This window comes from Gallus gallus, chromosome 17 (assembly GCF_016699485.2).
Source record: "Gallus gallus isolate bGalGal1 chromosome 17, bGalGal1.mat.broiler.GRCg7b, whole genome shotgun sequence".
NCBI lineage: Eukaryota > Metazoa > Chordata > Aves > Galliformes > Phasianidae > Gallus > Gallus gallus.
In genome coordinates this window covers 1,015,435-1,028,701 of record NC_052548.1, presented here as the reverse complement: position 1 = coordinate 1,028,701, position 13,267 = coordinate 1,015,435, and the positions used below count along the sequence as shown (strand labels likewise).

General features: G+C 42.6%; 1 protein-coding gene across 1 annotated transcript in view; it reads left to right on the top strand.

The window, feature by feature from the left end:
- Positions 1-1,651: 1,651 nt before the first annotated feature.
- Positions 1,652-13,267, top strand: part of MAN1B1 (mannosidase alpha class 1B member 1) — a 21,931-nt gene continuing 10,315 nt past the window's right edge. The window contains exons 1-8 of the mRNA XM_015279599.4: positions 1,652-1,916; positions 2,901-3,009; positions 3,641-3,777; positions 4,528-4,688; positions 6,175-6,284; positions 8,245-8,430; positions 11,566-11,714; positions 12,342-12,530. Coding sequence (XP_015135085.2) covers positions 1,776-1,916; positions 2,901-3,009; positions 3,641-3,777; positions 4,528-4,688; positions 6,175-6,284; positions 8,245-8,430; positions 11,566-11,714; positions 12,342-12,530 — 1,182 coding nt within the window. The 5' untranslated portion in view covers positions 1,652-1,775. The remainder of the gene's footprint in view (positions 1,917-2,900; positions 3,010-3,640; positions 3,778-4,527; positions 4,689-6,174; positions 6,285-8,244; positions 8,431-11,565; positions 11,715-12,341; positions 12,531-13,267) is intronic.

Genomic DNA, 13,267 nt, shown 5'->3' with positions numbered 1-13,267 from the left:
CAGAACAATTTGTTGGGGGCTGTGTTTTTTTGTTTTTGTTTTTGTTTTTAAATCATGAGATATTCACTTAATTCTCAGTTTTATCGTGGGGATAAATCTGAAGTAGAGTCCAAATTTAAAGGTTCCAATGATGTCCTTAAATGAATAGCTGGGCAAACCTGGAGGTGAATTCAGGGCCAGCACTTACAGCAGTATCCACGCCTGCTTCTCCACACTTTTTCTTTCCTGTTGGACTGTGAACCTGATATAAACATAACCTGGTTCCCAACTGTATGTTGGATGGCAATGGCCACAGTAAGATTTCCTGGAGCCAGTTCTCCCTTCTCACTTATCAGAGAGGGTAGGCTCTCCTTGGCCTGTCTCTTCTGATCAGTGTACCTGTAGATTTTCTTCCTGTTCTTTTTCAAGTTCCTTGCCAAGTTCAGCTTCATCTGCACCTTGGCTTTCTTGATCCTAACTCTGCACATCCGAATGGCATCTCTGTATTCTTCCCACCTATCCCTGCTTCCACTGACCGTACATGTCCTTCCTTCCTCCCTCTTAATTTGACCAGCGGGTCCTTTTTCAGCCATGCTGGTTTCCTGTCTCTGCTTAATTTCTCATGCTGGGGGACAGACTATCATAGAATGGCTTGGATTGGAAGGAACTTAAAAGACCGTCAAGTTCCAACCCATCTGCCGTGGTCAGGGTTGCGGACCACTAGATCAAGCACCAGCTCAGGCTGCCCAGGGCCCCATCCATGGCCACCAATCCAAGCAATTCCTTATCCACTGAACAGCCCAGACTTCAAATCCATGTCTCCAGTTTAGAAATAAGGATGTGGTGTGGGACCATTGCAAAAACCTTGCAGATCTAAGAAGATGACATCAGTCGCCCTCCCTTTGTCCACCAATACTGTCACTCCATTATAAAAGGCCACCAGATGGGTATTGCACAGTCTGACCTTGGTGACACTGTGCTGGTTATCTCAGATCACCTGCTCATTCCTCACATGCTCTTAACATGTTTTCTAGGAAGATCTGTTAGATCACTGTGCCCTTCTTTTTCACTTTCTTATAAATGGGAGTGATGTTTCCCTTCTTCCAGTCCCCAGGGACTTCTGACAGCCATGACTTTCTAATATGATGGAAAGTGCCTCGGTAATCACATCAGCCAGCTTCCTTAGGACCCCTGTATGCATTGTACACATTCAGACTCATGAGTCAGTCTCGGGGAGGCAGTTTGCTCCTACCCAGAGGTTCAGGGATGTGAGGCCCATGGATGTGACAGACACAAGAAGCCTGGCTGCCAGCAAAGACTGAGCTAAAAGAACTTGTTGAGTGCCTCAGCCTTCTCCATGTTGCACGTTTGCCCGCAATCTCTCCATTTCTTAACGCAGAAGCAATCCCCCCGCCCCGCCTGCCCTGCCTTTCTCTTGGAGCCTGCACCGCCCCGCAGCTCCCTCTCAGGCCCGGCCCGCCGTCGCTATGGCGCGCCCAGCTGCTCGTGGGGGCGCCATAGAGTCCCGGAAGTGCTGTGGGGCTAGAGTGGCACCCGGAAGTGCTGTGGGGCTAGAGTGGCACCCGGAAGTGCTGTGGGGCTAGAGTGGCACCCGGAAGTGCTGTGGGGTGAGAGAACAGCACCCGGAAGTGTTGTGGGGTGAGAGAGCGGCACTCGGAAGCGACCTCTCAGTCGTTGCTCTGTGTGAGGAGGCCCCGGGGTAATGGAGGCGGGCGCGTGGGGCGGCGGGCGGCTGGGCGCGGGGCGGGCGGGCTGCGGCCTCTGAGGCTGCCGCCATGTACGCTGCCGCCGCCGCCGCCGTCGCCGCCTCGCCGCCCAGGCGGGATTTCATCTCCGTCACCCTCAGCCCGGAGGAGGCGGTGGGCGCCGGCGGCTACAACAACAGCAAGGCCTGGAGACGGCGCTCCTGCTGGCGGGTGAGGGCGGCGGGTCTGGGGCGCTGCGGGCTGTGCGGGACGGGGCTGCTCTGCTCTGCTCTGCTCTGCTCTGCCGGGGTGAAGAGGCGCGTTCCGAGCGTCCTTTTGCAGTTGGGATGTCATGTTGGGGAGCTGGAGGCGGCGGAGCCGGAGAAGCCTTCTGTGGGGTGTGTGCGGCGGAGCTGCGCTGCTGCCAGCGGGGGGGCGGGCAGCAGGGGGGCTGCGTGGCGGGATAGTCTGTCTTGGGGTGTTCACAGCCTCTGGCCCTTATTGAGGGAGAGCTGTAGGAAGAGCTGTGGGGTGCGGAGAGATTCGTAGGAAGCTGTGGGATGTTGCCAAGCCTAGCTTTAACGCCAAACCTCCCTGTATGCCAAAGACAGTAATTGGAAGCAAATTCCTGCTCTGATGCATTTTGCTTTTTTTCTGGTGAATGACAATTCTACAAATGTGTTCTTGAGATGCAGTGTGCCATAATTTTCTTGAGCAGTGACTGATATGAAGCTTATTTAAAGCCTTTCTTCTTTGCTGCAGTAATATTTTTAGTTTTCCTTCCACTTTTTCCCTGTTTTCATTTTGCACGTCTGTTCTTTAGTAGCTCTGGGCAGGAAGGGAAGAGATTTGTGGCGTGTTTCCAAGTTGACATCTGGGCAGATGCTCAGGTCAGCCAGCTGGGGTTGTGCTGAAAGGCAGCGTGCTGCAGATGATGCTCTCTGCTAGTCTCAGCATGTGGTATTCGCCAGGGCTCTTGCAGCAGGTGGCTCTTGTGTTTCACCATGCCTGCTGTGCCCTAGGGCAGCATGTCATATTTCTGTTTTCTCTGTCATCAGAGGAAATAAGCAGTGAACTTCTCTGTTGGAAACAGAGGGTAAAATTAAACTTAATTTTGTGTTCCTTGCTGTGAATGAACAGATAGGAATTTAGTTTTGGTGGAGTGGGCTCTTAATGTCGTGCTAAATTTTCTTCCTCTTATTTTCTCTCTGGAAGAAATGGAAGCAGCTGTCTCGACTACAGCGGAGCATAATTCTCTTCCTGTTTGCCTTCTTGACGGTCTGCGGAGTCATTTCATATACAAGCGTGGGGGAACCTTGGAAAAGTACGTGTTCTGTTATGGCTCTAAATTACTTGAACATAGCGTTATACTTAACAGATTTTGGTAATGCTTCTGAATAATGTTTATTTTGTTGTCAGTGGCTGATTGCATCCATTACGGTACAATTCTGACGTGTTTCAATGGGTATGCTTAATCAGAAGTATTTTTCATGCCTCTGTGTTATCTTGACTGGAGAACATTTTGTTTTAGTTGATTAAGGTTTGGAGGCTGTGAGTGTTCTTTTCAGAATGTTTGTGTATAGGTATCAGTAACTCAAACCTAAGCAGTAAGATAAGATGATCCTCTTTTGGTTTTGATTGTCTACAAGATTTGAAGTTCCAAGGTTTTCTACAGTGCAAAGGCACGTTTACCTTATGGGCGTCTTCTTGCCAGTATTGTGAAGCAAGGATAATGGCAATTAGAAACCGTGTGCCTTTCAGCAGCCTCCTTTGACTTCAGGAATTTGTTGATACAAAGTTGTACTTTGTATCTACAAATTATAACATGTTCATCCCTGTTTGATAAGCAGAAACACTGTTTGGAGGAGGACTCCTGTAGGAATGCAGGCTGTTAGAATTTCCTAGCTGGAGCCAGAGTTGTCGATTGCCTTTGCTGAGCAGTTTTGTGTGTCTAGGTTTAACAAGCAAATCATCGGACGAGCATGGAACAGAACCAGATGCACCTGGATTGAGGCTGGCAAATCCAGCTGTCCTACCAGCGCCCCAGAAGGCAGATGCCAACGCTGGAGACTACCCAGAGCTTTCACCTCAGGTATGAAGAGAAGAGATGGGATTTATAGACCTGCTGAAGAGTTTGTGGAAGATGCAAGTAGTGATATTTTCCAGCAGTTGTTGTGGAAAGAAGTGTTATAACTTGCAATACAGACTTGCTGTGGGTACAGTGTTGTCATCTCAGAAACAACACTTGGCATGGTGTGTGTCCTGGCTTTAACTTTTTGATCTAAGTGTTCAGTTTACTTTTTCATAATCAGTGATACATGTTAGAGTGATAGGACTTTGTCACATTGACCTCTCACCTACCTGCTGTAATAAATACGTTTGCTCTGGACATCAGTGTCACAGCTGTGGGGTGCCTGAATGGTGTAGTGGCTGACTGTGACATGTATGGTGCAGTCAGTGTCACGCTGAATTAGCACAGCTTTTGTGGTAACTTGAAAAATAGCAGTGAACAGAGCGGATGTTCAGTAGGTTTGGAAGGGTTACATTTGTAGGCTGTGTGACAAGAAAGAAGCAAGAATTGGCTGTTTGGATTAGCAGAGCAGAGGACTGCTGGTTGCTGCACGTACACTTGTGTTGCTCTTCGTGTATTTTCCTCATGAATTGTTAAATGAAGAAATAAACCAGAGCTAGCACCACCACCAACACAAAGATGTTGCAGCATATCTTCCATTCAGGGCAGATTTTGCATGCTGGTATTATATCAAAATTAATGCTTTTGACTTATGGTTTGAATGTTACCATTTGTGTGAAGTACTGAGCACACTTTTTTTCTTTTTCTCAGAAGAAGCCAAAATTACCACATGGTCGGCGTAATCCTTCCAATTTTCAGATCAAGCCCCCTTGGGGAGATGTGAGGCTGCAAACCCGACATGACACCAGGAAGGCAGTAGAAGATCCAGCCCAGGCTGATAAACAAGAGAAAACAGAGAAATCTGTTATCAGGTAGAAGGGTTTCCAGCAAGTTACAGCTTTCTTTTTTAATTTTATTCTTTTTCTTTTAAAAAAATTATTATTATTTTATTTGTTTTTATTCCCCCACTCCCTACTGATATCCATCAGCTGTTGGAATGAAAACTGCTTTTTGTTGTCTGCCTGAAGTTGATTTTTTTCCTTCTATGCATTTGTTCTTAAGTTTGGTGTGACAGCTTTTGATATTGGTAGTTTCATTTATTTAATTTGAGTGAATGTGCAGGTATTCTCTTTTTACTCTTTGCGTTGTAGAATTGCAGAGGATTGGAGCCCTATTAGATGGTCTGCATTTCTAATGCCTTTTGACACTGTTAATTCCCTGGAGAATTTTCAGCATGCCTACATTTCTTTCATTTGTTTTATATGTAATGTAAGAGCATAAGTACAATAACACAACCTATTTTTTCTGGGGTAGACATGGAGAACTATACTAGTGCCACAGTGTTGTTTAGGGATATCATGCCAGTAAACAAAGCTAAGCACAAGTGGACCTGGCGGAAGCTGTGGATGTGTATGCAGCTGTTTACATGTAACTGTTGATAAAAGGTTATTCCCTAAGATACCACTGAAATCTTTTGGTTTGGGAATAATTGAAAAGGTTTAAGTTGGACCTAAAAAGGCTGTGAGTAGTTCAGCAGATGAGCTTAATTAAGGTTTGGGAACAGTAGGCTAGGGTGGTACACCTCCCAATGGGTCGGGCTGCCCAGGGCCCATCCATGGCCTTGGGTACCTCCAGGGATGGGCACCCACAGCTCTAGGAAGCAGTGCTGGGGTCTCACTGCCCTCTGAGGAAAGGATTTCCTCCTCACATCTGACCTAAATCTCCCTTGTTTTAATCTAAAATCATTCCATCTTGTCCTGTCAGTATCTGCCCACGTCATATAGTGAAATCAAAGTTAACATATGTGTGTACTAACAAGCATGGTTGAGGTGGTTTGATCTTGATGTGTATCTGGCTTGACTTGAAGTGTGTTCTGAAAGACTTTTCCTTCAGGAGATTCTTAATGGAAACCTCTTCCAGTTGATATCGGCTTCTGTGTTGGTGGGCAAACTTGTGTAACCCCTTGGTATGAAAGTGATTGCTGTAGCTGGTTAGTCCCTTGCGTTTATTCATGAGCTTTACTCCTGATTCTCATTTCTGTGGCGCTAATCGCCAGTGGCTGCTATGATCATTTCTGAGTTGGGTCAGTAACAAAATACTTTAATGAAGCAATCTTAAGTATCTTAGTACTTTTACAAGAAGTTTTTATATTTATTAAATTCTGTTGTTAAGATCTTAATGAAATTTTTAACTTAGTGGAAAAATTGTCTAGTGGACAACATGGATGTTTTGACCCCTCATACAAAATCCAACTACTGTTTTATCAAAGTATAGTGAAAAATAGTGAGTAAGTCCAACTCATTTGCATGACTAAGTGTGAGCAAATGAAATATTGATGTCAGCCTCTTGTATTTGCAGCTGGAGAGGAGCAGTGATAGAACCTGACCAAAGCAGTGAACCTCCATCTAGTAGAGTAAAGGAACCAGAAAAACCTTCATCTGTGGAAGGTGAAAGCCAGAAAGAACCAGGTAAATAGAGCACCCTTATTCCTGTTCACTTTTATTCTTGAAATTATCCAGTTCCTCCTCTTGCATAATTTTTATTGTCATTTTTGTTTGTTTTTGTTTTAAATAAAGGAAATAAAATTCTGGCAGAAGAAGGGCACAGGAATGAAAACTATGGGAAAGATGATTTACCTGTGACGTTTACCAAACTTTTCAGTGTCTCCATTCCACCATGACACCTTTCATGCTCAGCAGCTTTCAGAATTTTGATTGAGTTGCAAGTCTCAGTTTTCAGTATTGAATAAAAATTATTCTGATGCACATGTAAAACTTAACTGATGTATTCGATGCTGCGGCAGGAAACAGATTGCTGTGGCTATAGCAAACTGTGTGTGAATAGGTTGCAGAATTTTATGTGCTATTCCTTGCAGTTCACTGCTACTTCTGCCTTCTTGCAAACAGTCCATCTGTTTCTGGACACCTTGTGTTTTAGCTGCATAATATGTTCTCCTCCATGCATTATCAGGACAATAACTACAGAGGGACTTGTTTATATGCAAACTTATGTGCTTTTTCCCCAAACTGTGTAGCTTTGCTTCACATCCGTTTCCTCTGAAAGTCTGAAGCAAGGTTTTGGTAAGTGAGAGAGGCTTCTGGTTTTGGACTTGTGTACTTCCTTGCCATGAGATGATCTTACTGCACTGAGAGCACTGTGGGGATGTCTCTGGTTTCATCCCTTCTGAATCTTGGGTGCTTCTCTCTCCCATCAATTTCATATCAATGCATACAAGAGAAACCAGAAGAATGTACCAAAATATTTGAACTACATATTTTTCTGCTTTGTTTAGGCACACATTATATTCCGATTTTCTTGCCTAGCTTTTTTGCTTTCCTTAAACAGTGGCAATAGTATTGTAAACAAATTTTAGTGCCAGATCTTTGTCATCTTTCCTATGGGAGGAGCCAGGAAAGATGGTCCAAAGAGAGAGGACTCGAAAGGGACAGTGTCTTTTTTTTTCTGCAGTGTGTCCTTTTGTTCTGCAAATCCAGGGAAAGTGACTTCCTCCCTGAGTGAAGTTGAAGTATTTTTAAGACTCACCAGGAAGCTGTGGAAGTTGTTTGTGCAGCTACTGTCCTTGTGAAGTAAAGAACCCATTGTTCTGCTTTCTGAGTTTATGTAAGGAAGTTCCTATGTGATAAATGTGGCATAGCACAAGGTGATGTATTTGGCGTGAGCTAACATGACATTAATGACGTTAATGGGGTTAATTACGCTGTTTGATGTTTCCCACTCTAGAATTCTGTTTTGAAATTTTTGAAATTTCAGCTGGTGAGCTTGAAAATTAGTTGTTTAATATGTACCATAAGTTCAATTTCTGTGGCGAATTGCAAGCTAAGACTTCAGCTGAACTGTAGAAAAAGATGTGGATTTGCCCAAAATAGAAAATACCAATTTTCTTCCCCCTTATTTTAAATGAAAAGCTCTAGAAGAGTGTATTTTTTTTTTTTTTTTTTTTTAGAACTGACTTGAAAATTTAGCAGAAAGTAATGAATTAGAGAGGGAAAGTGAAGAAAAAGTGCATGTGGTAAACGAGGTGAGGACTTTGCTGGTAGGCATACATGTGCAGCAACTGAATTACAGTTGATTTGAAGTCTTAATTTTGGTGTTTCCCAATTTTCACATTTTTGAGCTTTAGCAATGCTCATTTCACATCTGTGCATGTTATATTTTAACACTGTATTTATAGCAATGATGTTGTCAGTGTGTGTTCTCTGTGCCTACTTCACTTGCAGACCACAGATACTGAGTATTTATCCCACATACAAAAACCTGTGCTGAAAAGAATAATTTTTTAAAATAATGTTTTTTTTTACAATACAGTTCACAGAGTTTTAGAATAAATTTTATTTGGGTACGATTCAGTGAAACATTGTTTGATATTGCTGCAGAACTCTTGAGCAAGATGCTCTTTTCCTTTTGCAGTGCCCATAAACGAACGTCAGATGGCTGTGATAGAAGCCTTCCGCCACGCGTGGAAAGGATACAAAGATTTTGCCTGGGGCCATGATGAACTGAAGCCATTATCCAAGTCTTACAGTGAGTGGTTTGGCCTCGGGCTTACCTTGATTGATGCCTTGGATACTATGTGGATTTTAGGCCTGAGAGAAGGTAATTTTGTTTTGCTTCTCTGTTCTCACCCCTGAAATTCTTTATTTTCTATTCAGGCAGTGTATGGTTAGAGATCTTTGAAGGGAAGGTTTATTACATGTGGCTGATAGGTGTAGTTTTCATGTGAATTTTATATATATAAAATTCTACGCACACACAAACAACATGTGTAAATACATGCATGCATACATATAAATATATATATATACACACACAGACGTATAAAACCCCACAGCCCTGTATGAACAGACACTATTGCTCTTGGGTTAGTTTTTCACACTAGAAAAGAGTATTCAACTATTATGTATAATATGTGGGTATATGTGTGCTAGAAACTGAGGAATGGGTGGATAGGCCACTTTGTTTTATTTCTGTACTGAAATACTGGTTCTATCTTGGTGACATTATGCAGCCATCAGCCTTAGGTAGTTAGCCTGAGATCTCCTAGTCTGTGTTGGATCATACCTAGTATCAGTATTTTGTGTCAGGATTGAAGAAGTTTATGTAAGGATGGAGGAGGAGGAATAATCAATATGCCCTTTCTGAACTGCTCTACTGTCTGCATGGTTTTTTTTTTTTTTTTCAATTGTTCTGTAAGTAATGCTACTTTTAGAAGTGTTTCAAACAGGTTTTAAATACTAAGCCAAAAAATCTGTAATTCTCTTGCAGAAAACATGCTCAATATTTAAGTGTGAATGGGTTGTTGTCTAGTTTTTTGTTTGTTTGTTTTTGTTGTTTTTTAAGATGGTATTTGAAAATGTGTGGAACCATAGCTACTTAACCTTGGTAGATAGCCCCCTTCGTAAACTTAGGTAAATCACACCAATCTTAGTGTCACGGTGGGAAGAGCAGAGCTGCAAGTGAGGGCTCAAGAGTGAAATTGTACATGGTTCTGTCTTTTCTCCCTTGGAAGTTTGTGTAAAAATACTGTATCAAACAAAAACTCTGCATCATATCTGCAGCTGTATCTTGAGCAGATTGTCTTGAAGTTTCATCAAGTTGTCAGCGTGCTGCTTTTTTCATGAAAAATTAATTGGGCATTGCATAGAGCTTTTAAATTATTAGCAATTTAAATGTGTTGAAAATGGGTTCTCGTTGAAGATTGCTCTGTTTTACAGCAGTTCTTTTGCTGATTGCCTTAGAAAGCTCTTGGGGTTTCTTTTGAATAACAAATGCTATCTAAATGTACGTTCTGTTTGAGGTAGCTGATTTTTCTTATAGACTGATGGACGCTAATGCCTCTGTGACAGAGAACATCGTGTTTTTTATTATACTGCTGGGTAATAACTGACAGCACAGACTTTTGTGTTATTCTTCTCAAGTAGACTGAGAAGAATATCTACTCCAAATCCCAAACATGTCAGTGTTAAACACGCAAAAAGGCTGCATAAGCAATCCTGGCTGCTCTGGTTGAAATCCTTTGCTCTATTTAGGTCAGCCCAGGCTTTATTGTAGAGCAGAGCACATGGCTTTTGCACTTTTCTTCCCCCCTACTTTCCAAGGACACATAAGCATCCTTTTGCTTAATGGTCTATGGAATACCTTCCATTTCTGGGGAACGGGTTGTTCTGTGACTCACGAGCCAGAATTTCTGAAGCACATGATTTAAGATAGCTCATCCTTTGGAGTTAGAGATGTAAGCTTACTCTCATGGACTGCAGAGTCAAACCCTGTGCAAAGGTAATCATCAGGTGGTACAGCTGAAAAGCTGACTGCCAAATCCCAAATATCTTTTTAATTTTTTTAATACCTTTCTGAACTAATAGTGTACTAAACAGTCGTTTTTGTTTCTGTGGAAAACGCTGCAGACAATCTGAAGCACTGTGTGTCTGTGTGTGGGTTTTCTGAGTTAAATGCTGAGCTAGGAGGCAGGGCTCCCCAGGGTACTGCGAGGCCAAAGGCAGTAATGGCTGTTAATTGGAAATGTTACAGCTATCTTGATGAATAACAGCTTTGGTTTAAAGAGAATTAATTTAAAAATTTCCAGGGGCTGTTGGTGGAAGTGTAACAAACTGTCTCACAAGTCAAGTACATGGACTTGAAAGATCACAATTTCAGAACTGCTTTCAGGAGGGGGATGACTCTTTACGAGGGTGGATAGTGATAGGACAAGGGGTACTGGTTTTAAACTGAGACAGGGGTTGGATATTAGGAAGAAGTTTTTCACCCAGAGGGTGGTGACGCACTGAACAGGTTGCCCAAGGAGGCTGTGGATGCCCCATCCCTGCAGGCATTCAAGGCCAGGCTGGATGTGGCTCTGGGCAGCCTGATCTGCTGGTTGGTGACCCTGCATGTAGCAGGGGGTTGGAACTGGATGAGCATTGTGGTCCTTTTCAACCCAGGCCATTCTGTGCTTAATAAACAGTTCCTCAATTTTTTCATTTTTTCCTTAAATAAGTAGGATTTTTTTTTTTTTTTTTTATTCTGCTGATATTTCTCTGTGTACATCTGTGGTCTGTGCTGAATAAGAGCTAAGTTTTTTGGGCCCCTCACTACAGGAAAGACATGGCAACCCTGGATTGTGTCCGGAGACAGGCATGTAGCTGTGAGGGATCTGGAGCACAAGTGTGATGGGGAGTGGTTGAGGGAGCTGGAGAGGGTCAGTGTGGAGAAGAAGAGCTCAGGGGAGACCTCATTGTTCTCTACAACTTTTGAAAGGAGGTTGTGGCGAGGTGGGTTGGCCTCTGCTCCCTGGTGACAGTGATAGGACAAGAGGTAATGGCCTCAAGCAGTGCCAGGGGAGGTTCAGGTTTGGTACTAGGAAACATTTCTTCTCAGAAGGAGTGGTCAGTTATTGGCACAGGCTGCACAGGGTGGTGGTGGAATCAGCATCCCTGGAGAGCTGAGGTGATGTGGCACTGAGGGTCGTGGTTAGTGAGCAGTATTGGTGGGGATGGTTTTATACTCGAACTAGATGATCTTAGTGTTTTTTTCCAACCGTAACAGTTCTGTAATTCGAAGCTGATGGTGGTCAAACTTGGCCCAGCATGTGCAATTTTGTTTTAGTTTTTCAACTAAATTATGATCACTGTAGACAAATATATAACTGTCAAATATTGTATATGCTAATGTCTCTAGTACAGTTGCTGGAACACACCAGAGGTTCATAACTATACTATATTTTATACTTTGCAGAGTTTGAAGAAGCAAGAAAATGGGTAGCAAACGATTTAGCCTTTGATAAAAATGTGGATGTGAACCTGTTTGAGAGCACTATTCGTATTCTGGGTGGCTTACTGAGCACCTACCATCTCTCTGGAGATAGCCTCTTCCTGGAAAAAGCTGTGAGTGATTAGTTCTGGAAATTAAATTGGATTAGTATATCGTAATTGAAAAAGTTGGGAAAGGGTTCATCAGGAAGCTTAAATGTTGCCTTTTTGCAGCCGTTTCATAATCAGAATGGTGGGAGAGGCATTTACCATTAATTTTTCAAGCCTGCACTTGTTTGCTCTCTGAATCAACTTAGAGCTCCACTGTGTTTTACCTGGTACTATTTTAGATGGGCCTCTTAAATTCTTCTGTTGATGAAGAGCTAACCATTGTAAGGAATTTTATGAAACAAAAGCTTAAATAAATGTCTTGAAAAGAGTATTGGTCACTGCTTGTCACCTTTTCAGTGCATCTTGACAGCATCAGCCACCTCCTTAAATTAGACAGAGTCAATGATTTCAGCATTAAGTCATGTTGTATAGGGACTGCAGGCTTGGTTGAGGCATACACTGCAGGAACAAGGTAGAAACTCTAGTTATTCTTCCAAATTAATCTGCGACCATTTTAAATCCTTGTCTTTCTCTCACAATCTAAAGCTAGGCTGCTACTGTCCTCATCTGATTGTTGAAAGAAAACCTGAAAGTCTGCACGTGTTTATGTTTACTTTTCTTTTTTGTCCTGTGCTCTTGTGTTTTCTTTAGAAAGACATTGGGAACAGGCTCATGCCAGCATTCAAGACTCCTTCCAAAATTCCGTACTCTGACGTCAACATTGGCCGGGGCACCGCACACCCACCCCGCTGGACGTCTGACAGCACTGTGGCAGAGGTGACCAGTATACAGCTGGAGTTCAGAGAGCTCTCTCGTCTCACTGGGGATGAAAAATACCAGGTATGGAAGGACCAGATGATGTTATTCCTTTTTTTTTTTTCCTTTTTTTTTTCTTTGTACTTATCTTCAGCACCACCAGGACTCTGATCTCCCTGATGTTACATGAGTTATGAAGCTATAGGTGAAGAAAGAAAAATTCCAATCATTCCAAGTATTTTCTTAAGTACCAAAAAGTAATGGTGGAGGCAATTATTTTTCTTCCTCAGGAACATCTTTTTATTCTTAAAAAAACAGGACAACCATCCCCTCGCACCTGTCCCTTCACTCTTAGGATTGATATTTCTGCTTGACACTACATTATCAGATCTGAAAAAAAATCAGACGTGGGCTGTGAAGCTGTGCATATCTTAATGTTTTTAGAATTCTGCATGTGACTTCTTCATGCCATTATGTAAATTCTATGAAAAAAATACCGTTGTTGCCCTTCACGGGATTAAAATGGCAATAAATTAGATTCTGTGTCATGGTATGAGAATTTATTTAAAACAAAAATAATTCCGTAGAAAAGAATAATTTCCACTGTTGTATTTTGGTAATGTTATTTTGTTGTTTTTAAGCTGTATCCGGAGCTCATGTTTTGAATAGTGCTGTTGTTTCTTTGGGGATAACATGGTTCATGCAGTTGTTTTAGCTGGACTTTGCAAATATCAGTGAGTCAGATCGTAGTCTCACACTGAAGTACTGGTTTTTGAGTGGGCTTTCTGCACTCAGGAGTACACTTGAGCTTTGTATTTGAG